The sequence below is a fragment of the Ammospiza caudacuta genome, chromosome 1 (genome assembly GCF_027887145.1).
Source record: "Ammospiza caudacuta isolate bAmmCau1 chromosome 1, bAmmCau1.pri, whole genome shotgun sequence".
In the NCBI taxonomy this organism is placed as follows: domain Eukaryota; kingdom Metazoa; phylum Chordata; class Aves; order Passeriformes; family Passerellidae; genus Ammospiza; species Ammospiza caudacuta.
The window spans coordinates 133,504,314-133,527,824 of NC_080593.1; the positions used below are offsets into that span (position 1 = coordinate 133,504,314).

At 40.9% G+C, this 23,511-nt stretch overlaps 1 protein-coding gene across 1 annotated transcript in view; it reads right to left on the reverse strand.

Moving 5' to 3' along the window:
- Positions 1-882: 882 nt before the first annotated feature.
- The window catches only part of LOC131563818 (neural-cadherin-like), a 39,592-nt gene continuing 16,963 nt past the window's right edge, over positions 883-23,511 (reverse strand). Inside the window, exons 14-32 of the mRNA XM_058813984.1 lie at positions 22,790-22,976; positions 22,514-22,657; positions 20,739-21,022; positions 18,208-19,825; positions 16,229-16,322; positions 15,284-15,468; positions 14,478-14,710; positions 13,192-13,469; positions 11,319-11,533; positions 10,898-11,025; positions 9,948-10,075; positions 9,575-9,707; positions 9,315-9,495; positions 6,391-6,557; positions 5,470-5,734; positions 4,443-4,623; positions 2,765-3,018; positions 1,703-1,857; positions 883-1,284 (exon numbers count right to left, since the gene is read on the reverse strand). Coding sequence (XP_058669967.1) covers positions 883-1,284; positions 1,703-1,857; positions 2,765-3,018; positions 4,443-4,623; positions 5,470-5,734; positions 6,391-6,557; positions 9,315-9,495; positions 9,575-9,707; positions 9,948-10,075; positions 10,898-11,025; positions 11,319-11,533; positions 13,192-13,469; positions 14,478-14,710; positions 15,284-15,468; positions 16,229-16,322; positions 18,208-19,825; positions 20,739-21,022; positions 22,514-22,657; positions 22,790-22,976 — 5,232 coding nt within the window. The remainder of the gene's footprint in view (positions 1,285-1,702; positions 1,858-2,764; positions 3,019-4,442; positions 4,624-5,469; positions 5,735-6,390; positions 6,558-9,314; positions 9,496-9,574; positions 9,708-9,947; positions 10,076-10,897; positions 11,026-11,318; positions 11,534-13,191; positions 13,470-14,477; positions 14,711-15,283; positions 15,469-16,228; positions 16,323-18,207; positions 19,826-20,738; positions 21,023-22,513; positions 22,658-22,789; positions 22,977-23,511) is intronic.

A 23,511-nucleotide genomic window follows, 5' to 3' on the forward strand; every position in this document is an offset into this window, starting at 1 on the left:
TCTGTTTTGAGGATCCCAACTTTTACAATGATTGTCCTGATTGAAAGAATTCAGTTCCAACGTTTGCCTGGATATCCTTCTGTCTTGTCTTCACACTTGCTATCAGCTCTTTTGTTTTCCAGCTCCACATTTTGAAGAAGGGTTCCATGTGAAAAGCAAAGCTGGACATAAAAGTTTACTGAAAATAAACTTTTCCCAGGTCTTACAGCTGCCTTTAAGAGTGTAAAATTGTCACAAAGTCATGTTCACGGATGGGATCTTGCTACTCTTTTCCCCTTGGTACAGGTAGTCAGAAAAAGGGTCAGACAGAAAAAGACCCATAGAGTTGAGCAGCCTGTGAGTGTGGTGGTGTGTGTCATGTCATGGAAGAGCAGAGTTTAGGAGGATATAATAAAAGCTGACAAGAAACCAGAAATCGTAAATGTTTTATATTTAACATTGGTAATAATTATTTCACAGTCTAAAATTAATTCCATTTTAAAAAGAATGCCCTATGCATTGTTACCTGCCTGATAGGTTTCACATTAATACTAGGGAGAAAATAATTCAAGTTCTTGCATCCACGATAATTCTAGTAAGTCAGTGTGGTCTACATAAATAAAAAAGGATATTATAATACTATTCTATAGCTATTCTACATTCCAAAGTTTTCAAGAAAATTCATGCTTTAAAAGTCTTTGCACTTATATAATGAAATAATTTTGTAGAGTGCATATAAAAAGATTATTCAGATTATCACTCCTGGGAAAAGTGAGTATATCATGCTATTGTAGCCAAAAACTTGCATCATGTAAGTTACTTGATGTAACATATATAAAAAAGGGCAATTTTATAAGTAGTGTCCATATGTCATGACAATGTGTCAAGTTCCTTTAACTCTGGTTATAAATTTTCATTTGAGACTGAATAGAGTTCTTTAAGCTTCTCAAACTTTGACCCCCACTCTTGGAGGCAATCATAATTCAGATCTTCATCCCCACTGATGGAATCTAATGAGCTAAGGCTCCCTGCTAGAGAGCATTGCCCTTCCAAGCAGTAAAAATGAATAGTGTCAGCTGGAAGACTCTTTAGATCATTGTCTGCATCCCGTACGATTTGAGAAACATATTCCTTGAAGTCTGGGATGCTGGTAACAGCTGATATTGATTGCTTTTGATGTGCATGTTTGGGGAGTGAGTCTCTTTTTGGGCCAGTTGGTGTCCTGGAGTGTGGAGCAGCTGCTCGCAAGGAGGAGCGGGGAGTTTTATGGAGAGGTTTCTTCAGTTCATCTATATTGTAAGCATTCTGGAAACAAAGAGAATGCAAATATCAGAGAGAAACAACTCAAAAGGAAACTGACTGAAAAAATGTTTTACAACACAAAACAACACAAGACTGAATTCTTTGAGTTTTCTACAAGCTGAAGAAGGGAGTGCCTAGTTCAGAGGACTAAGTTCAGATCATACCAAATCCCTTTGTGTAATGGTAATTTTCAGCTAAATCAACAATGAGGTGTCCAAAGCCCACCCTTGAAAGTGGGCACACACGACCAGCATCATTAAAGCTACAGACGGGGCTGAAATAGAAGCCTCCCAGTTAAGAGGATTTCAGGTAAAAAAAGAAGAAGAAAAAAGCCAATTTGAGAAGAAGTTAACTAAAAGGTCTGGGAAAGGAAAGTGAGGAGATGTTGGATTTGCAAAGCTGGATTGAAGCTGCATCATACCTGGTCACGTTCTCCACCTCCTTCTTCATTATAATTGAAGACATTTTCTCTAACATCCTCCCAGCTTTCACGCTCTTCAGGAATGTGGTAAATTCCTCCTTTCCGAAACCCTGAACTTCCCCACTGACTCCACACTGTGTAGGAAACCAAGAGTGCTGGAAGAAATAAAGACACGTACTTGTTATATGAGGTATGACAAGGTATGTTGCATGATAAACAAGTAGTTATATAATTCCTGAGATATTAAATCAACTCTTAATTTGACAGCTAAATTTGCAGGTAAGAAATGAGTATTATTAATATACAAACAACTAAAATTCATGAATGTAAAGAATAATCTATGTATATTACATCATAAACTTCATTAAAAGGGTATTTTACTTACCTAAAGGAATCCATTTAAATAGAAGGCATTTTGGCCAATCTCTGGCCTTTCACCAATCCTGAGTAAATAAGATACCCAAAGTAAGTAAACCACTGTTTTAATGAAGGTTACAAGTGTAATATAATCCTGGAGTCTTCGCTATTATGAGATGTCTGTGCAGTTTATCAACACAGTTTTATGGTATTATTAATTTATGGTGTTACTAATTTTTCAGCCAAAGTGCAGCTGAAAAAGGACACATTATGAACATCTCTCTGTGCCCATGCTTTTAATGAGGCTTGCCTTTTAAGACCATGAACTTTCTAGATCTCTCTTCTTTCCTAATATGTGAAGAGCATATGTAGCTGTAGGTTCTACCTACTATAAATGTAAGGGCTCAGGGCAGGTGGGGGTTTCACATGGATGTGGCTGCACACAGAGTTGGACACAAAGATGGAAAGCTCTTACTTAAGAGGGATTGAAAGTAAGTGACTGGAAAAGTCCTAACTTTGCTAGAACTGTCCTCAAAGCAAGTAAACTCTATAACTATGTCCTGATGTCTGTCTCTTAGCTTCTTCAAATAGTGATCTCCAGAAAAGGCAAAATACTGATCACAAGACTCAAAGGTAAAGCAGACTTAATTCAGTGGAACAAGGTACAAGATTAAAAATAAGGAAAAAGGGTACATGATCTCCTACCTAGGAAGACAAGGAGGCACATGCTGATTGCCAGAATAGAGCCAGAGCTTAGTCCAACAGGTCTTGCAGCCTTCACCTGGCTAATTTCACACCATCTTCCCTTGTAACCTTCAGGGCACTGGCAGATAGTCTTGTCTTGGGACTGAGCCACACAGGTACCCCCATTCCTACAGGTCCAGTGTCCACAAGGGGATGAGGTACAGTGTCTGAGCCCTGTAAGGGTGTCAGTCACTTCTACTTTCCCAGCTGGGCACCTGAACAACCAAAGCAGATGATGTCTTATAGGCAAGCAAAGCATCTGGAGCTGTATGTTGTTTTGTGCAAAGTTTGTTAATGTTTCTTAAAGTAAAGTTTAATTATTCTCAAGCAAACCACAAATCCACATTGCAAGTTTGAAATACATGGAGAGTCTAACTTAGTGAGCTAGTAGACTTATGAAAACATGAACACATGTTCTGGTTTCCTGATTGAGAAGATATGCAGAAGAGCTTCACTCTTTCCTTAAATGAGGGAGCCATCATTTTCTGACTAACCCTTTTTCTCAATCCATGTTCTAATCAAAGACCCTGAAAGAAAATGGACAGCTGAGATCAATAGGCAGAGAGCTAGTGAGCATGTGGTATAAGTTCAGTAATGTTCCTTTGGACCCTGGGGAGAAATATCATTGACCTTGGAATGACTCGTCTTGTCTTTTAGGATTGATTTCTTCTTGCATGTAATTGGAGAGGCCCTGGAGGTATAGTGTGAGGTCACAGATTTCTTTCTGCAATCTAAAGAAAAAATTGGACTGAAAAAATGGCAAAGACTTCATATTGTTCTTTCAGAAGCAGTCTGAAGAATGGAGTGTCCCCAAGCACACTTAAAACAATCTCACAGCCTCTTCTAGCAAAGAATCATCAGACTTCACAAGTGCCAAATTTCGTCTGAATTCCAAGAATTCAAGTGACTCTTCCTCTCAGTCCTGCATGTATTTATGTTTGGGTTTTTTTAAACAGAAATGCCTGTATTTTGGTTTGCATATTTTAATAAATATTTTGAAATTTTTCTTTAAATAGCAGATTTTCTCCAAGAAACTTACTGTGTAGGATAACAGCTGTTGGGCTTCAGCTCTGGCCCTGGGAAGCCAATTCTAGAATCCAGTTTTGTGACAATCTAATTTTGAAAGTCTCATTGTTTCATACAAATTATGATTAATTTCAACTTCTTTACAAGAAATATATGTAAACATGTATTTGCAATACACATATATATTTATAAAATATATATTTTATATACATGTATGTATGTATATATTGATGTGTATACACACACAGAGTCTATATACACTATAAGTGTATATATACACTATGTTGGTATTTTCATACAGAGGACAGACCAAAGCTTTTGCAATCCACCTTTTATTAAAGGCCATTTAATTTTCTCACTGGCCTTCTGGTGATCTTTTCACCATGGAAAAAAAGGTGGAGTAATTAGTAATTTTTCTGCATATCAGACTTGCATAGAAAGGCAAGTCTAGTCCATGACAGGATATGAGATGGAAAGAAGAATTTGTTCTCATAATGTCTCTCTCTGGCCAGCAGCTACAGGGAATTTCACTATTAGAAGCAAGTTGCCTGGTCAAAGGTGGAAAGAAAGAGCTTCCCAGCCATCCCTGGATGAAAACAAAAGCTTCATGTACCGGCACTCGTATTTTCTCCAAAGGTCTACACAAAGGAAGGGGCTGTAACAGGGCTGGCTGCTGCAGGCACTGGAGTGGCAGCCCATGGTGACCCCTTGCCGCCTCAGAATCAGTCCGAACTCTGTGCTCCTGCCCTCCACGAGGAGCGGCTGTCCGTCCAGCCGGACATCGCGCATACAGCCTGTAACAAAGCACAGGAGCACGCACAGGAGCACATTCCGTTTGCTTCTTCCCCACCTCAAGCCTTGCCCCCAGCACATAAGTAGGAGAACTTAAAGCATTGAAGAAAACTTAAAACATTGTTTAAAAATATCCTTATACTCCTCAGCTTTATTTTAGGAGAGAGACAGAAAATATGTCTACTGTGCTCTGGTCAATCTACAGATTGACAGTACTTCTGCAGGAGAGCTGCACTGTACCAATACCACAGTTCAGCAGAATGGTGCTGTGAATCAGAACAGCTCCACTAAATTAATCTAGATTTAAGATATAATCTTAAAAGTGGGGCTGAATAAAAAGCAACAGAATGGGAAAAGCTGTCTTCTTGTTGAACAACAATCTGTCTCAGCACACAATCCCAGGAAATGGAGAGAATACCACAAATTGCCTTGTAATTCTTTCTCCTCCTGCCAAAAGTTGTGTTGCCTGTTCCTTAGATCCTTCCAAGACAAAAACAGATCACACCACAAGTACACTGCTTGAGGCATGAGAAACCCTGATCTGGTAGAAGTGCCTCTGCCAGAGGGCTTGGAACAAGATGATCTTTAGGACCTCTTCCAACCTATTCTATGATTCTATGAAACAAAAAACTGAAGTGCTATTTTTTTTAATATTTACAGGAAATCTCATGCTTTCAACAGAACCAGATACAATGGCACATAGGGTTGAACACTGAATTCCCCAGTAAAGGAAGGGCATAGTAGTCCATATAGGAATTGTTACCTGGGTTGTAGACTATCCAATACACTCAAAGATGCCACTTTCAGGCTTTAATTACCCCCTATTAGGAATCCATCATATCACTTACCTTGGAAATCATTCTCTGAATGACTGGGAAGGCGGTTTCCTAGCACGATGCTTGCCCAATCCATTTCAAACCATCTATTCACACCCAAGACAGAGGTGACTTCCTGATCCCCTCCACCACTGTTAACACGCAGGGTAAATTCATTGTTGTAGCGCTCCATGGTCAGAAGAACCCACTGGCCATTGTTTATACGTAATGTTCTCATTCTCAAAAAGTGGGTGTTGTCCCCCAAACTGAAGTTAACACTAAAGAAACCCTCAACCACCTAGAAGAAGATGATAAAGACCTTTAATAACAGAATTGCACTTCTAAATGTTATTACACAGTCCTGCCTCAAGAAATGGATGACAGTTTTTAAAATGGAAATGGCATTCTTGTTTTTAAGTGCTTTATTCCCAGATAAAAGTTACCACAAGAAAACTACAGGTGGAGGAATTATCAACTCTTTTTTTTTTACAGGCCACTCTTCTAACTCACATGAACTCTTTACAATCAGTCTTCTCCCTATTGATAGCTACCTCTAAGTCTTCCCAGCTGACCCTCCTGTTTCAATTAGAATAAGTAGCCTCTCTCTGGCTAGTATAGTTCACACAGCTTTTTTCAACAGCAACAAAAATGTAGAGGCAAGTTTGACAGACAGGGAAAGAGAGAAGCCAAGGGAAAAAGCAAGCAGGACAAGCAGAACAATGTTCTTCATTCACATGCATCACATGGACATTTTATGGGCAGTGCAAACTAGAATTGATTGCAAAGAGTAATGCTGAGATGGACAACACAAATGAGAGTAGTTACCCTCATATGGAAAATTCTTGCTGTTTTTACATGACAGAACAAATGTCTTTAACCACAAACCGCGTGTTTTTCTCTCGCTGTGGTACTCCATGACAAACTGAGAGCCTCAGGCAGAGCAGCTCTGCTCACCTCCAGTCGGATGTGGCCGTTGCCGTCGGCGGAGGCCAGGCTGAGCAGGGTGCTGTGGGAGATGCGGGTGCGCACCAGCAGCTGCACCCGCGTGCTGCGCGTGCTGCGCGTGCTCCTTGGCTCGTAATGGATCCAGCTGTCCCTTCCGAAAGCCCACTCTGGAAGAACTGAGCACAGCACGCAAAAACAAAGTGAAAACCTCAGAAATGGCTGCTCCCTCAGATTTCTGCTCTTGGAGAATTTACTAGCTCTGAATGTCAGAGTTTTAGATCTTAAGGAATTTTGGTAATACGATGAAGCATTATGGAAAGCAACCTCTGTCCCACTTCAAAGGGAATTAAGAGAAAACCAGCAAATTAAGGATTCAGAATTTAAGCAGGAAAGGGACAATTAGATACTATCCCTTGCAGTCTGCCTGTTACAAGCTAAATGTTCTACCCCATCACTCCTACACTGTGCCCAAATCACTTTGGTTTTTTTTAAATCTGAAGCATATTTTCCAGTAAAGTAGCTTATGTTGATCTGAAAAATAGAAAAACCAAACAACTCCCAGAAAAACCAACCAAAGAAAAGAACCAAATATTTCCTTCAGTAGTTTAATCCCATGGTTAAAACCCCCACTGTTAGAAAATTTGCACTTTACTTCCCATTTCACTTGGCACAAGAGAAAGCCTCCAGGAAGCCACAGGACTTTTTTAACTACAAAGGGAGATTAAGTTAGTGTTTACTATTTTAACTAGGGAAAATGCACTGAAATTATTTGTTTCCCTGTCCCTCTGAGGAACGCAGGGTCCAGCACAGAGTTTGATGAAGTTGCACTGCATACTTCTGTGGAAATCAAGCACCACTAAACTACCCAGGCCCTGATGCTCTTGCAGAGTAGGCACCTATTTCAGTCTCATTAGCTGACAGCGATTCTAGATCTGTTTTGGGTCAAGCTTAGTAGAAAAAAAAAGAAATTTCTTTTCACCAGATAAAGAGATAGTTCAAGTTAGTTAACAGACAGGACAGACACTGGGTCACCAACAGCTCATCAGATGTCAGTGCCGTGCAAGTAGAAATCCAAAGAGTACCCAGCTCATCCTGGGGCATTTAGTTTGGTTCCCAGGACATGAAATATCAAATGATCAAGAGACTTAATTTCTGCACTCTCTTTTCCTTTCACCGTTTGTCTTCTCTCTTTCCTTTCTTGAAGCATGTTTTCTTTTCTCCTCTAGGTTTCCCCCCCACATCATTTTTCTTAACCCAGTTCTTTCTTGTTCACTGTCTCTGCAGCTACAGGTTCTAGCTGATGAGCAGGCATGGGTTTTCCTGGGATGCTCCAGTGACTCCTGTCCTCAGCTGTCTGCTCCTTGCTGTGAGAATGTCACAGTCATTCATAAAGCACTGGCTGGACACCAGCATTTTGCAGCCCAATATATTAGAAGAAGCTGGTGCCAATCAAAGTTTTTCTGTTACATCAGGATATGACTTACAGATTTTGAACAATTGCTTTCTGAGCCCTTGGTTTGTCCCATAGTAATGAGGGGTAGAACCAACACAGCAGCTGGGCTTGTGAAGCAGAATTTAAAAATAGTGCAAAACAGAGTAGGATTTGAATCCAAGCAGACGTTTATAAACCAGTATGTCTGTCTGTAATACAAATAGCTTAACTATATTAACCAATTTTTTGGTCATTATGAACACCTTAAACAGTGAATGCTCCAGTTACAATTCCAGTCTTCCCCCTTATTGGACAGACAGGGTTTCCACTGAGTAATGTACAGTCAAACTATTTAAGTCTTGTGTGGCAGATGGAGAAAGAGAGGGTCTGGCTGCCTGCATTGGGTATTATTGTTCTGTATACAAGAAGGAAAATTAAGTGCATTGAGCTGAAAGGATAAGAGTAATGCACTATTGTCCTGTTCATGAATTCCAACATATTGATCCAACACTAGCTTGTAAGCACTCCTTTCCAGCTGCTCTCTGCTCCTCATCCTCACCTGTAGCTCAAACTACAGGACTGAGTGGGACAATTCTCTTCCAACAAAACCCCCCAGAGTTACAAGGCACTGGTGCTCTTTACAGATTGTTATGATCAACCACATTGTTTGTACCTTGTACCTAGAGGCAGGTGAAGTCCCAATAAACATCTGTCACTCACTTCTGATTCCTGCTTGGCTGATGAAGGTTTTAAGATAGAGGGGACAAAGGCAACTTCAAGTGTATATCCCCTGTACCCCAAACATGGATGTGGGCTACTAGGAGTTAAATAATTTATTTCCCAAGTTTTTGAATTGTGCTAAAATTTTCCACTTTCTTACAACATCTCAGAGGTTTTCATTATCCACCACGGGAAACTTTTGTTCTCTGATACATATTTCATGCTGGCTTTTACAGGATAACACATTTGGTGCAGGCAGCGTGATATTATGCCCTCACATACACCAACAGCTGTGGTCTAGGGGAATTGCTCAACTTGCAATTCATTCTAATGACAGATGTAAATGCAATTATCACCATTTCACAAATGGGAAATGGGGTCTGAAGATAACAAGAGGGTTATGCCCACAGGTTTCATATGTTCATTAAACTTCATTTTGGAATCAGCGTGAGCAGAGGAAAAAGGCACAATGCAGAATATTTCCCTTTTCACCACTGGGAAATAGGATGGTGATAAAAATGACAAAACAACCTGTCTGACCATTTCCCTACCCTGCAAAATAAAGGAGCTCTAAACATAACCCTCATCTGCGACATTAATTAACAAGAATTAGTAGGATCTTTACATCTTTGAAGATCTAAATCATTCCCAGAGTACAGCATGGTGTTGTTATTCTATTTTGTTCAAAGTCATGGCAGTATGACTTTGAACACTGGAACAGAGGGTCTGATGCTGCTTCCACAGATCCTCACCACAAATTTCTCCCTAGAACTTGTAGTACCTTTTTCACATGCTAATCCAGCATATCCTGGGGAACAGTCACAGTGGAAGAAATCCCAGCCACCAACACACTTGCCATGGGTGCCACAGGAGGCCATCCCACCACTCTGACACATTTCATCCATAAGGATACAGCCTGGAGCACTGTTCAGGGACTCTGCAGGGTGCTCTAAATCATAGACCTGGAAAAGGTCAAAGAAAACCATCACAGCAGGTGCTTACAATTAGCAGTAAACCCAAAAGTGATCTCTGTGGCCCTACCTTACTGTCAACGATGACGTTGCGTATGCAGCCCACAAACCCTCTGAAGTGCCTTTGGGAGTCACGGTAAGGCAAGGTCTGCTTAACTCCCCCCAGCTGCAGGGGCTGATGGCCACTGAAGAGCTTTCCCATGCTGGAGAGGAGGGAGGGAAAGAAAGAATTAGTGCCATGCAAAATACAGCAGCCTGGCTGATTTCACCACCCCACCCTCACCTTTTTCTGTAGCTCTTTTGACTAGTTGTGTTTCAGGGGGTTTTGTTGGTTTTTTTTGTTGTTGTTGGTTTTTTTGTTGGTGGTGGTTTTTTTTTTGGTTGGTTGGTTTTGGTTTTTTGTTTGTTTGGTTTTGTTTGTTTGTTGTTTGTTTTTTGTTTACCTCTGAGATCCCACAATCTCTCCAGAGGCTTCACAGGCAGACAGATCCATTTGGGAAATCTTCTTAGTGACACTGCCATTGTCTCTAACTGAGACATTCATACAGTTGTCAAGAATCAGCTTCACTTCCTAGAAAAAGGCATTATTTAAAACAATTATATCCAGAGACATGCATATATTTTAATTCCATATTTTCTTTCACTTCTCAGAAGATAGAACAGTAACTAGCAATTACAGTGCAGGGAACTTTGTTAAAATAATAAAATACTCCACATATTAATCTGGAAAGTTATTGCACATGGCATGTAACTAAAAGAAAGATTTAACTCTGCCATGACCATGACAAGTCATTGGCATAGTAGAGGGAGCATAGGACATTCTTGGAGTTTTCTGCAAGATCAGAACACAGAGAGATAACCTAACAGAGCAGAAGGTCTGTCAGGCTGCATCCCATATCCTGACCTGCCTTTTGGCTTGTCTTATGTGGGAGAGAAGGGGAGCCTAGCAGATGCCTTCAGCAGTGTTGTATCAGCAAGATATTCCCTGTACACAAAAGTGCATCTACCTCCTTTGTGCTACACATCTAAAGTCTCTTGCTGGGGCAGGGCTTCTCACTCAGATAAAGTACAAATGTTTCACCCAATCACATCAGGAAGCATTTAGGCCCTGGATTATCACAACTCTGTTGTCCAAGCAGCAGACAGGATAACTAAAGAAAGGAAATAGCATGGCCAGTTTCATAACTGGATCAGACTTCTCCAGGCCTTGTTTTGCTTCACTACTTCAAGACTAAGAGGATGTTCGAACTGACAAACTTCTACCCCTGCCATTTCAGAGATGATGGAAAATTGATTGATTGAGTTCCACAGAAGAGAGGAAGGATTTGGAAGGAATAACTAGGTACATGAATTAATGCTTACATAGGACTGCCTGTGCCATATTTACACTTGCCTTTCCATCATTTATAATTTTAATATTGTGCCAGCGGCGATCTGCAACATTAACTTTTTGTGACAGCTGCAGGAAAAGCTCACCAGAGCTGTGGCTCACAGTCAGCGATGGGACACCACCAGAGAGTTCTGCAAAGGAAAGACTCTTATTGGATATGCAGTAACCATGTTCCCATTCAAATGAAGTTGAAATTACTGTTGCAGTTAGATCTTAGTTGGAGAAGATCTTTAGACAGCTTAAAAAAAGTCCAGCTTCTAACAGTGACACAAAGATATGAATTAGGCATACTGGCAAACTATTGTGCATTCTCCTTATTCTCCAGGAGTAACTTTCTGAGCCTTTTTAAAAATAAAATCCCAAACCTATGAACTAAGTAGAATCTCACCTTCACATAAACACAAATACTCTATAAGGTGCTAACCTAAGGCAAGGAAGTTTTCTTTTTCTCCAGGCTGCCCTCGTGCCGCTGGTCCATGGTATAACAGAAGGCCATCGGCAACTTCAGTGACAAACTCTAAGGAGATGCGGCTCTCAAAGCAGGGCTGAAGAGGAGGGAACCAGGCATAACCGTGGCCTCTGAAGCTGTGTTTTGTCTGCTGGCAGTCTGGTCCATGAAAATTTGCAGCACATTTGCATCTATTTAATAAAAAAATAAAAGCAAATATGCACCATGCAAACAGAAAATGCAAAGGTGTTCTGAGAACAGGACTCTCCACATTAAACACAGGACTCCATGTTCCCTAGGTCATAGTACAGGTAAAGCACTAGCAAAACTTCAACAAATGTTTTGACTTGTTTGTTCAAACACAATATAAATTTAGTCTACATTATAATATGTCTATGCAAGGATATTCTGTGAGTAAATGATGGACCTGTTGTAATACATAAAGCTCATGAAAACCTCTTACACCTTCAGCACAAAAAAAGAAAAACGTTTTTCACTAGGCTTAGTTATCAGCTTGTCTGAAGACTTTGTAATGCTGACAGGAAAAGCAAAGGAAAATCAGAATCACAGAATGCCAGGTGGAATGGCCCTCAAGTATAATTTGGTGCAACTTTTCTTGGCAAAAGAATGATCTAGACAAGATGGCCTAGCATCTTGGTAGAGTCCATTGCTGGGTAAACCACCACCTCCCTGGGGAGATTAATACAATGGTTGATTATTCTCATTGGGAAAGAATTTCAGCTTGTGCCCAATCGGAGTCTCTGCAGGAAGGGTGTGGGGAGGAAATATCACCCAGAAAAAAAGGGCTATGGCAGTCATAAATCTTGACCTCTTCATATTTATTGCAAGATACTTGCTAGTTTATTTCTTTTACACTATCAAACAAGAGACACTTGGAGTTCTTTCCTTAATGATCTGTAGAAAAAAATAGCCACAGTATGACAGTAACAGAACCTCTAAGTGGGAAACCAAAGGAACAACAGAAATGGGCAGAGGGACAGGAAGGGAGATCAGCTGGGCTCCTATTTCAGAGTTTCTGTTTGCTTTAGATTGCTAGTACATTTGAGAGCAGAATGATGGGGGTAGGATGCAGGAAAAGATGACACCCAAAACTACTGAACATGGAGCAAAAGCAAAGAAACCTCAGAATTGAACAAATCATACGTGGCAGAGCCTGCCTAGAGTTTCTGAGCAGCAAAATTTCCCTGTCTGATTATGCCTGAGTAGCAATAAGAACTTTTGCATGACAAGAGCTTCTGCAGCTTCAGTCTGAGTCCTGTCACCCCTACTAGGGGTGCTATGAAGACACTGGCCAATGTTTCTGCTTTCCTATATTGGGATGATTTTTTTAAGCAAAACATGCTGGAAGCCACATTCTGGAATGGGATCAGGCTAATTCTGAGCTAGTACAGTCCTATAATTTCTTTTTCATCTTTATACTATATTATCTATGAGATCTCATTTTTGGAGAAACAAATAAGGCAAGAAATGTGGGGAAGAGGTTATTAAGTGGCATAAGAGATGTGATTAAAACATTTAACAAAATTAAAGTGTTTAGGGCAGGCTGCACAAACTAAGAGCATTTTGCAGGGTGGCATTAATGGAACTGGTGCAGCCTGGAATGTTCCCAAGGTTTTCCTGGAGACTATGTTGAACATAAAATATATGTACCTAATATATGTACCTGAGAATAGAGGTTCTTTTGCAAGATCTGTGTGTGAAGTAAAACAAAACTTAGATTTGCCACAATGAGAAGCCATGAAGTGATGGTTCCTGCAGCTTTGACTCATCCTCCTTACAGTCTGCTCTACATGCACTGTGTTTGTACACCTTACAGAGCTTTACCAACCTGTAGCCCAAATCGGTATCCACACATGTGCCACCATTGAGACAAGGGTTTGTCTGGTATGAGGAGCAGGAAAGATGAGGATTCTCCCGAGCAGCACAGCCACACACAGCATGGCTCAGGACTGTCACAGACACCAGTGAAACACTTCCAGCTGTGGTTATGGTTGGTACATGGTTCTGTTCATGCTTACTGACGCATCCGCTGCTGTGAGTGCACTCTGCAGTCACACACTCATCAATGCCAGTCTGGGTGATATTTATGTCCAGAATGCTTTCCAGCTGAAGAAGAATAATTAGTTGCATTCATCTGACTTTTCCACTGAGTTCACCAATGACAGCAATGAAAAGCCCAAGTCTTATTTATTTGCAAAACTGGTTGCTATGCCAATTCCTTCCAATGTCTACCTCACCCTATACAGCCAAAGGCAGCTCAGTCTGGCATCTGTTAAGGCCAAAGCCTTGGTATAAGTCAATTATAGCATGAATAAGCATTTTAAAGGCAAAAATACTCTCAATATGCATTAGACTGAGTGGATAATTTTTTTATCACTAATGGTTCTGATGCATTGTTTACACAGCATATAAACTATATTTTTAATCTGAATTTCTGACTTAAAGATACTGGGAATTGGCACTGGATAGTGAAGAAATATCTTTCCTGGCAAGTATGAGTTGGTACAACTCTGCACCAATATGTTTTCAACAGAGCAAATAATTTAACTCTTTTCAATGGTGGTTTTGGTTTGGGAGGTTTTTTGGGTTGGTTTTTTTTTGGTTTTTTTTTTTTTTTTTTTTTTTTTGCTAGAGGGAAAGGAAATTTACTAAATTTTAAACACATATTCCAACCTGGTTTTGTACTGGAGAGTGGCTCTTTTACTACTTTGCTCTTTTAAGTCTAGAACCTTGAAATGTTTGACTGGTTTGGGAGTTCCAACTAGAGAACTAAAAATTGAAACATTAAAGCATCATGTAGAAAGGCAACAGCCAAACACATTCTTTATACAGTGTTTTACAGTCTTTTCAATAGGAAAAACGTGTTCGCAGTCCTAAAAGCATATTGTGTTTAGGTGACTTGATATGTATTTAGAGTCTGGCTTTCAGAACATTAGTATTTGAAACTTTTAGTATAAGTGCAAAAGGATTGTCTGATTTTACTGATTTAAGCTATCTATTTAAAACTATCACACATTACTCTCTCAATCATTCTAATTGTTCACATTCACAGGCATTACCTGAATAGACACAATGAGAAGATGCTGTGGTTTCATACACAGGATGGATACTTACCCAGGCTCTGGAAGCTGCTACATTGCCATTAAGTTTTTCTGCTTTATAATAAGGTGGGCCATAAACTGCAAACCAAACATCAACCCCTCGGATTGGACTCGGGCTATTCAGTACACTGAAAATGTGAACATTTTCCAGTTGAACTGAGATAATTTCTGAAAGCAGCTTCTTCATCTGGTAGTATTTACTTTGTTTTTCAGGGGACTGGGATATGAACTCCTCTGGTGTGATACCTGTAACAGCAGTTGAAAATTTGACACCTGTTTCTTGCAACTGTTGTAGCAATAGAAGAAAGGAGCAGCACAGAATAAATCATAAGGTTGCAGAAAATGGACTCAACTGCAAATTCAGGAGTATTGTAATTTTTAGGCTCTGAAATTTTCCAATTTTCCATGCTTGCTTCTACTAAACCTGTGTGTTCTGAAACTTTTTAGACTTTTATTAATTACCAATTTTTTAAAATTATTTTTTAGAAGGAGAAACATGTTTAAGAAGATTTTACTTTTCCGCAAAGGTTGGGGATTTTCAGGCAGGCATTTGTTCAAATAAAGTTTTCCTTCTGAAATATAAGTTGCTGCATATTTTAAAAGTTGGTATAGAAATGAGACAACTTTTCCTTGCTGTCAATTTTCTCCATAGGTGCCTCTCCACATGCAGCATCAGAGGACCATGCAAAGATGCATTTTCAAATCCTAACCTGGAAAACTATTAATTCTCATCCCATGTCTAAGAGCATTCCAAGCAGAATTCAAAGTATCAGAGCAGTAACATTGCAGACCTAGACCGTACTTGAGCACATTGCTTACCTGTTATTCGTACAGAACCAGCGTTACGGAGGGCGTCATCCTTGATTTCCTTCACTATAACCTTTACAGTGGAGATAACATCTGGCCAGACTCCATCAATGACTCTAACTCTTATGTTGTATGTTCCTGGGGGGGTTCCTTCTTTAATAGTCAGCAAACCTGAGTTATCATTAAGGATAAAGTACCTGTAATAAGAGTTAAGCCAAGGAACAAGCTATGAGAAGTTCAAAAGCTAAGTTCTAATTATCATCACTGGTGGTTTTTCTGAGCCACTTTCTATTTATCAAAGATAGCAGATGTGTTCTCTCATGAAAGGACAGAGCAGAACAGAACTTTTTTACATTGTCTCCTGTGGCTCCTAATGACTCTTCACCAGTGTATCATGAAGGTTTTGTCCTGCTGCTGTGCTGTATTAACTGTGTAGGAAGACTAAAGCTGCAATAGCCATAACTTTGGAAATAGTGCAAACTCCTAGTGTAGATACATTCACTGAGAGTGACACTCTGTCAAAACCTCTGAATGGCACATGTACATCTCAGCTCCAGTCACAATTCAGACACTCCCAAGTCTATACATCTAGTATTAAAAAGGTCTTGAAACCAATGGTGACATGGAAACACCAGGAGCTTGGATGAAGGAATTTAGAAGTTAGTAGGTATGTTTCCTGTAGCAGCTCACTGATACAGATTGTGGGAATGACTGTGAACAGGAATTCAGAATTCTGGCCCATGAGGCAATGGGCAGCAGACTGGTTAGGCATGCAGTGTTATTTACTGCAGCCTCACACTCAGAAGGGCTTTTGGAAATCTGCACACTGAAGTGTCTAACCAACAAAATTATTTTGTACTCATGTTTTCAAAAAAGAGTCAGTGTAAAAACTTGCTGTGATTTTGTATGTGCTCTATTTTCCCAGAAAATTTATGCAAAATTTTTCTCTCCAAATACCTTGATGTCTTCCCTTCAAATTGGTAGATTTTGCGATCCCAGTCATCAGCATCAGGGGCAATGACCTGGCCCAGCACAGTCGTGGGGAGAATACCTGGAACAACACAGCACACAGGTGCACAGTCAGAGCTCTCACATGTACACAGACAGGTTCTGGTCTAAGCACATGTGTCATAAGCCTTGAGAGCTCTACAAAAACAGTTGTGGTAGTTCTCGAGAGCCATGCACTGGTTTGCAAATGCCACATGGTGCCCTGCTTGTCACATGTTTGCTGTATGATTACACAGATTTAATTCTACAGGTGACTGCAAAGAAAAGCAATGGGAATGAAAAAAGAAAAGCCGCCTCTGAGAATTTTCAGTTTTATCTGCATTATTCAACCAACTTACAAAGTGGTTTAGACAGGGATTGGTGTTTGGGCAGGACAAACAACCAAAATGCAGACTGGGTTATAAAAAGCAAAAACAGTAGCAATTACAGCAAGACAGAAATAACAGCAAGATAGAAATTACAGCAAGATAGAGAGGATGCCCAAAATACAGTGGCCAGGCTTATTTTGAGTAGATGGTGAGACTGGGGTGAGATGGAAAGCAGCATGTATTCTGCTTGTTTTGCATCCTCTCAGCAAAACTGACAGATTAGTATTTTCTGGATTTACAAAACTTACTTCTGAAGGAAAGGTTCCTCCTTACTTCTGAAGGAAATAGTTTTCTGAATTCATAAACCTACTGAGTAAAGAATCAAGGATACACAAAAAGGATAAATGCAGGAGTTCACCGTATGACAAGGAGCAGCACAGACCCTGACAACCGAGGAACTGAATGCAAGGAGAGGAAACTGTACCTCTCTGGCAGCTGTGGCAACACTCACTGGGTATTTTGCAGGAGATACAGGATGCCCTGGTGTTTCATTCCCACAGGATATGAATGTAACATACAATGTGATAGTAGCCTTTTGATTCTGCCTCTCCTTTATATTTTAATTAATCAAAGATCTGAGGTCTTGAATAGTCCCTCTCAGAAATTAACTGATGTACCGATGAAAGTAACAACTAATATGGAATTCAGGCTTGAATGAAAATGTTTGGTATTTAAGCTACAGACAGGGTTTCTCAGCAAATAGAAACAGACTTGGTTTCAATTTAACAAGAAGCTGAACTGGAGTAATTATGCAACAGGCAGTACAAGGCTTCAGTACAAATAAACAGCATCTACTCAGAAGTAGTTCCTAATGTGCCACAACAGATAATCTATCTAATGCGCTATCAAACCATAGGACACAGAGCAGAGTAGAAGAGGAAGGAACACCCTGAGCCAACATGCAAGCATCCCAAAATATTTTTACTTGTGTGTTTTATTTTCCTGATGGGCTTATTATGGGGGCACCAGATCACAAGAATACTGCTGCCTAATTGCCAAAGCAAGAAGGGAAAGAAGCTTCTCTCACACTGCATGCAGCCAGCATTCACAGAAAACTCCACCATAACAGCATCTTTCAGCTGAAGACTTAGATGAATGTTTCAGCAGTTTACATATGAGTTCAGTATAAGTGTATTCATTAAAATTCAATGCAGTCTGGAGAAGGAAAAAGGTTTGAGGAGAAAAAGTTCTCAGCATTCAGACTCATAATTTCTCAGCAACATTATGAACTTTGGTAATTTTTTCTCCCCTGATATGTTAATGCTGCTGAAAAACTGTATCTGAAACCAAGAGACCATTACTCAAGTTTGACAGAAAGGTGCCAAGAAAAGCAGCCAGTTATGCTCCTTCTTCAAGGCTGGCTCACTTTCTTCTACAAATCAAGTGGCCCAGAGACCTGTGCCCCACATACCTACTGCTCTCTGTTGGGGTTTAAGCAAACTTCAGTAGCACCCCTACTGACAGCTAATGTGGAACAGGATACAGTCCTCCTGTAAAACTTAAAGCTGCCTCTTTTGACCCTGTGCCACACTTGGAAGCAAACATCAGGGGGTGATTTACCATCATAGCTGTAAATGAGACACTCCATGTACCCAGCAGAATGCGGGTGGTCATTTTGGTCCCCGATGTTGACGGTCAGCGTGTTGGTGGAGCTCATGGGTGGGATCCCGCTGTCTGTGATCAGGATGGGCAGGAAGAATGCCTTGTGCACCTCCCTGTCAAAGGTGCGCAGGGCAGTGAGCACGGCACTGCCGTTGTGGAGGTCCTGCAGGCTGAAGCTGGTCAGGCTATCCAGATCACCGAGGAGGCGAAAGGAGAAAGGGGCTCCGTTCGCAGCAGTGTCCCGGTCCTTGGCATACAGCAGTGTGGAGGTCTCATTCATTTGGACAACCTGTGGAGAAGCTGTGTTTTCCCAGACCACTGGGTTATAATGTGCCTCGAACTCTGGCCCATTGTCATTTACATCCTGCAGAGTCACCAAAACAGTGGCACTGCTGGTCAGAGGGGGCTGTCCCATATCAGTGGCAATCACAATGAGTTGGTACTGAGCCGCCGTCTCATAATCCAGCAATCCTGCAACCATCAGCCACCCATCACTAGCCAAAGAGAACTGGCCACCTGGATCAGACTTGTTTAGCAGGTGGAAAGAAAACCTCCCATTCAGGCCAGAATCCAAGTCAACAGCAGAAACCTGAATAATTTTGGTGCCAACTGGTACATCTTCCCCAAGTGCAGCCACTTCATAGAACTGCGGATAGAAGACAGGAGCATGATCATTTGAGTCCTCCACATAGATCACACAGTGAGCAATGCTGAAGAAATCCATGTCCTCTGCTTTCACAGTCAAATTGAATACCCTCTCATGAGGTTTCTCAAAGTCGACCCGTTTGCGTAGTCGGATAAACCCACAGTTGTTGACTTCATCTGTCTCTATGGAGAACTTGAGGTCATTGTCCCCATCAACAATGCTGAATGTCACCATGGCATTTTCTCCCTCATCTCTGTCCACAGCAGACACCACTGCCACCTCAGTGTTAATACTCGCATTCTCGGAGACAAACGCTGTGTAGATCCTTTGCAGGAAGACTGGAGCATGATCATTCACGTCAGTCACCAAAATAGTGGCAGTGCCTGTCCCAGTGAGCCCTCCTCCATCTCTGGCCTCAACCACCACTAGGTATTTGTCTTCCTTCTCATGGTCCAAGGACCCAAGCACCGTAGAGATGGTGCCACTAACTGAATCAATTGAGAACAAGTTCAAATTAATTTCGTTTTTGACGTTCTGAATGATACTGTATGTTAGCACAGCATTTATACCAGCCTTGGGGTCATCGAGGTCCACTGCTGTCATTTCCATGATAGGAGTGTCAGCTGGAGAGCCCTCAGGGATGTGGCCTGTGAAACAGCCATCCGACACACAGAGGAAAAGGGGCGCATTGTCGTTCACGTCCCTCACTTCTATGATCACGTCTGCAAAGCCAGTCAGGCCCTCTCCGCCCTCATCCGTGGCGAGAACGAGGAAGCGCCACATGGATCGCTTCTCCCGGTCCAGCCTGGTGTGTGCGCTGATCTCACCTGTGCTCTCGTCGATGCTGAATTCGCTGCCGGCTCCCTGCCCGTGCAGGGAGTAGCTAATGGCAGCTTGATCTGCTGCTTGGTCAGGATCTGTTGCAGAAGCCTGGAACAAGCCACAGCAGGCAAGTGTTTATGTTACAAAAAAGGAAAATCACACTTCTCTTACTGATGGCAGCTGCTACAGTGCAGGTTAAATGAACAGTGTGAATTTTAACAGCAAGCATCTATTGGCTTGAGTCATTCAAGTACTCTTTCAAAAAATATTATGCACAGCCTAGAGAAACAAAACCAGGACATTTCCACAGACTAATATATTCTACTCCCCCATTTATTTTGGAAAGAGAAAAAACTGTAGGAAGAATCAAAATAATAACAGTTCTGCTGAGAAAATATTTGTTGTGAAAATTTTGGAGCTGGAATACAAAGGCATGCAGAGGCTGATTCTCTCTGAGTTTACAGACTGCTGTGAAAACAGGCCATACATCCAAGCTGATTATCAGCATAGGCCAGAGAGAGCTCCCAGCTCCTGATTTACATCCAGGGATTGTTTAGGAGATTGCTAGTTGGACCTACCAAGAGCTGCTCTAACAACAAAACAATGAAGATGACTGAGCTGGAGTCAAAGAACAATCCCTGGTAAAGTTTATTTGGTAGCAAAAATTTAACCATTACATGCATAAAGTACACATGCCAACCATTCTGTGCTTATAGAGTTACTCAAAATGTGCCAAATCTTCTTTGTAAAGGAAATTATCCCATTTTCCAATAACTAGAAATCAGTTTGAAAAAGACTCTAAGATCAAAACCAGCCGCTATTTATGTAGGTGAGGAGAGCAAGTCCACCACGAAAAATTACCAGGTTTACTTTATTCTATTCTTTACAGAAAGTTGCTAGCTAAGTCCTAATAACAGGCCTCACCCACCCTAAATGCACTATCTTTTTGTATTTGTGTGAATGGATGGGATTGGCTGAACACAAAGCCAGGTTTTGCCCTGCTTTGTGGAAACTGCTTTACCTTTAGGACAAGTACAGGCAGATCAGTGAGCTCCTCCAAGACACTGCCCTGGTATTCATTCTGAGTGAAGACTGGTGCTTCATCGTTCTTATTGACAACATTGATGATGATAAGAGTGTGGTTTTCCCATTTTCCATCAGAAGCTACAAGCCGGAGCTCATAATGTTGTTCTTGTTCATAATCCAGAGGCTGAGCAATGAAGACAGTTCCAATCTCAGGTTCCACATCAAAAACCCCTTTCACATTTCCTGAAGTGATCTGATACCTTAGTTTGGCATTTGCACCTATAAGAGAAAGAAACAATTGCCCCCTGTTCTCTCTATGAAATGTTCAATCCAGCTATGCACAAAGGACATGTATCCAACAGAAACCTTATTTTCCAAGATTGTTGTGGTGTGTGCTTGTGAGATAAAACATAAAAACACACACAGAATGATCTGTATATGAAATTTGAAGGTTTTGTGTGTAGTAGATAGGAGGCTAGGTTTGCATTTATATTTACAAGTATAATTTACAGACACAGACAAGCACTTGTTGATTGATAATGGAGAGACTGTGTGCCTCTAAATCATTGTGCATTCATTTGCCAATAATAAAAATGTAACATACTCTGAAAATACAAGAAAATCAATGTTTCCTAAGCCTCTCATTTCAAATGCCAGTATTCCTCAACTTTTTTTAAACCACTGGGTGGTGCTAAAATAAAACAGAAGTCCTCTATTTTGAGCAAGAATTCATCTTCGAACACTCCACCTGCGCAACAACAGCTCTTTGTTTGCTGTAAAACTTTTAGGAACAACAACAAATAGTTTAGTGCTTCCTGTTTACTTATTTGGAAAGGTAAAAAAAAAAATTGCATTTCAGTATACAAAGTCATTTCCTAAATTAAATAGGTGAGCTGCTAGGAGCAAGAAGAACATTCAGCTTTTTAAGTTGTGAGTCAGCTGTGGATGACATGACTAGAGCAATATGGATGGCTAGAAAGTGAAAAGGCTTTGCAGCACTGTCACTGAAAGAACAGTCAGCTCTCACCTGCTCCCAGCAACACGTCCCTCTGGCTCTTATCCGGGCTCTGTCACTGGCTTGCCTTCTTTTAACCAACAGATTTGTTCCTCTTCAGCAAGTTGAGCTGGACCAGCTCACAAAAGCAACCAAAATGCAAAGACAGGGACTGACTGTTGTCAGCATGTTGTACATGCTGTTGGACTGGCTCTGTCCATCTGGTCTCACCACACTGTAGGGGTAGCTTCACACCATCACAGCTGGTGTCAGGGTGAGCCCAAATGGAAGGTCTGACTTTCCCTTTCTTCCTGACTTCATTTCTGGCCATGCCATCCCACATTTTCCACTGTTTGTCAGTTTCTTCCGCAAGTATATTTAACCCACTAATACAACAAAAAACACAACTTGATTTTTTTACAATAGTGGGAAATAGAACTGACTCCTAGGGAGATCTTGAAAGCACAGGAGTCAGCAAAAAGCACGCATGTGCTCTGGAAAGTGTATAAAGTTACAGCAGTGTTGTGATTCAGGCTGATTTCATTCTGCCCCAAAGACATTGCCAGCTAACTTAATCTTTGCACTACAAACCTGAGCACCTAATTAAAGACAGCACTCATAGACACCCAGAACTTCTCTCCCCACTTTTACAAATGTTTGAAACATGGAATTGTCTCCTGAGTGCAGAGAGCTGTTTGTCCATGTAGGAAGTAGCCCTACACACAAACACACATTAACATGAAAAGGATTTAAAAGGATATGCAGGGGCCACTCACCCTCATCTTCATCATCTGCTGTTGCTGTCACAACAGGACTCCCCACCTCCCTGTCCTCATCCATGCTGACCTCATACACTGACTGAGGAAATGCCGGGGCGTTGTCGTTCACATCGCTGACAAAAATCCTCACGTAGGCTGTGTCTGAGACATGCAGGAGGAACACAGAGGAGAAATGGCAGAGGTGGAATACCCTGCTTTATTCCAAGCAGCTCACATACCTGCCAAGCCTATGAAAGTTAAAAAGCCCAATACAGAATTCCTTCTTAGTTTTACCTGTGTTGGGCTGCCCATGAACACCAGGTCTAGCAGATTCTGATAAGTCCTGAGACTGAACTTCAATCAAGTAAGAGGCTCTTTTCTCTCTGTCAAAAGATGCCTGGGTATAAATAATTCCTGTCTCAGGTTCAATGGTGAAGAACTGATAATCCTCATTAGCATCTTTTAATATTAAGTAGTGAACCTAAAAAGGAAGTTATTAAAAGAGGTTACATTTTCAATTTTCATTTGTATGTCTAAGTGCTGTGACTTCCCCCTTCCTCAGTAGCCTCCTGGTTGTGTCTGCAAAGTAGCAACATTCTGAGGAAAGACAGATCACCTGAACAAATTTTTTCTAAGTATTTTGTTTATTTTTATATAAAAAGTGGAGAATTCTCAAACTGAAGAACATCTGTACCAGTGACATCAAGGCACATCAAGACCAGTATCTAATCTCCAACAGTGGCCAGTTAAGAAAGATCAAGAATAACAGAAGGAGAGAGAATGTATGGACTGGCATTTTCCCTGGTGTCTCCTCAGCTTCTAGTAATTCACTGTGCTTCTGATTTAAAAAAAAAACAAAAACAAACAAAACCAAAACAAACAAAACCAAAACAAAACCCAAAACAAACAAACAAAGAAACAAACAAACAAACTAATAATTTGGGTCCTGTTCAATGAGACTGAATAAATATAAACCTCCACCAATGAAAGCTATTCACATTTTTCCCTTTAATAAA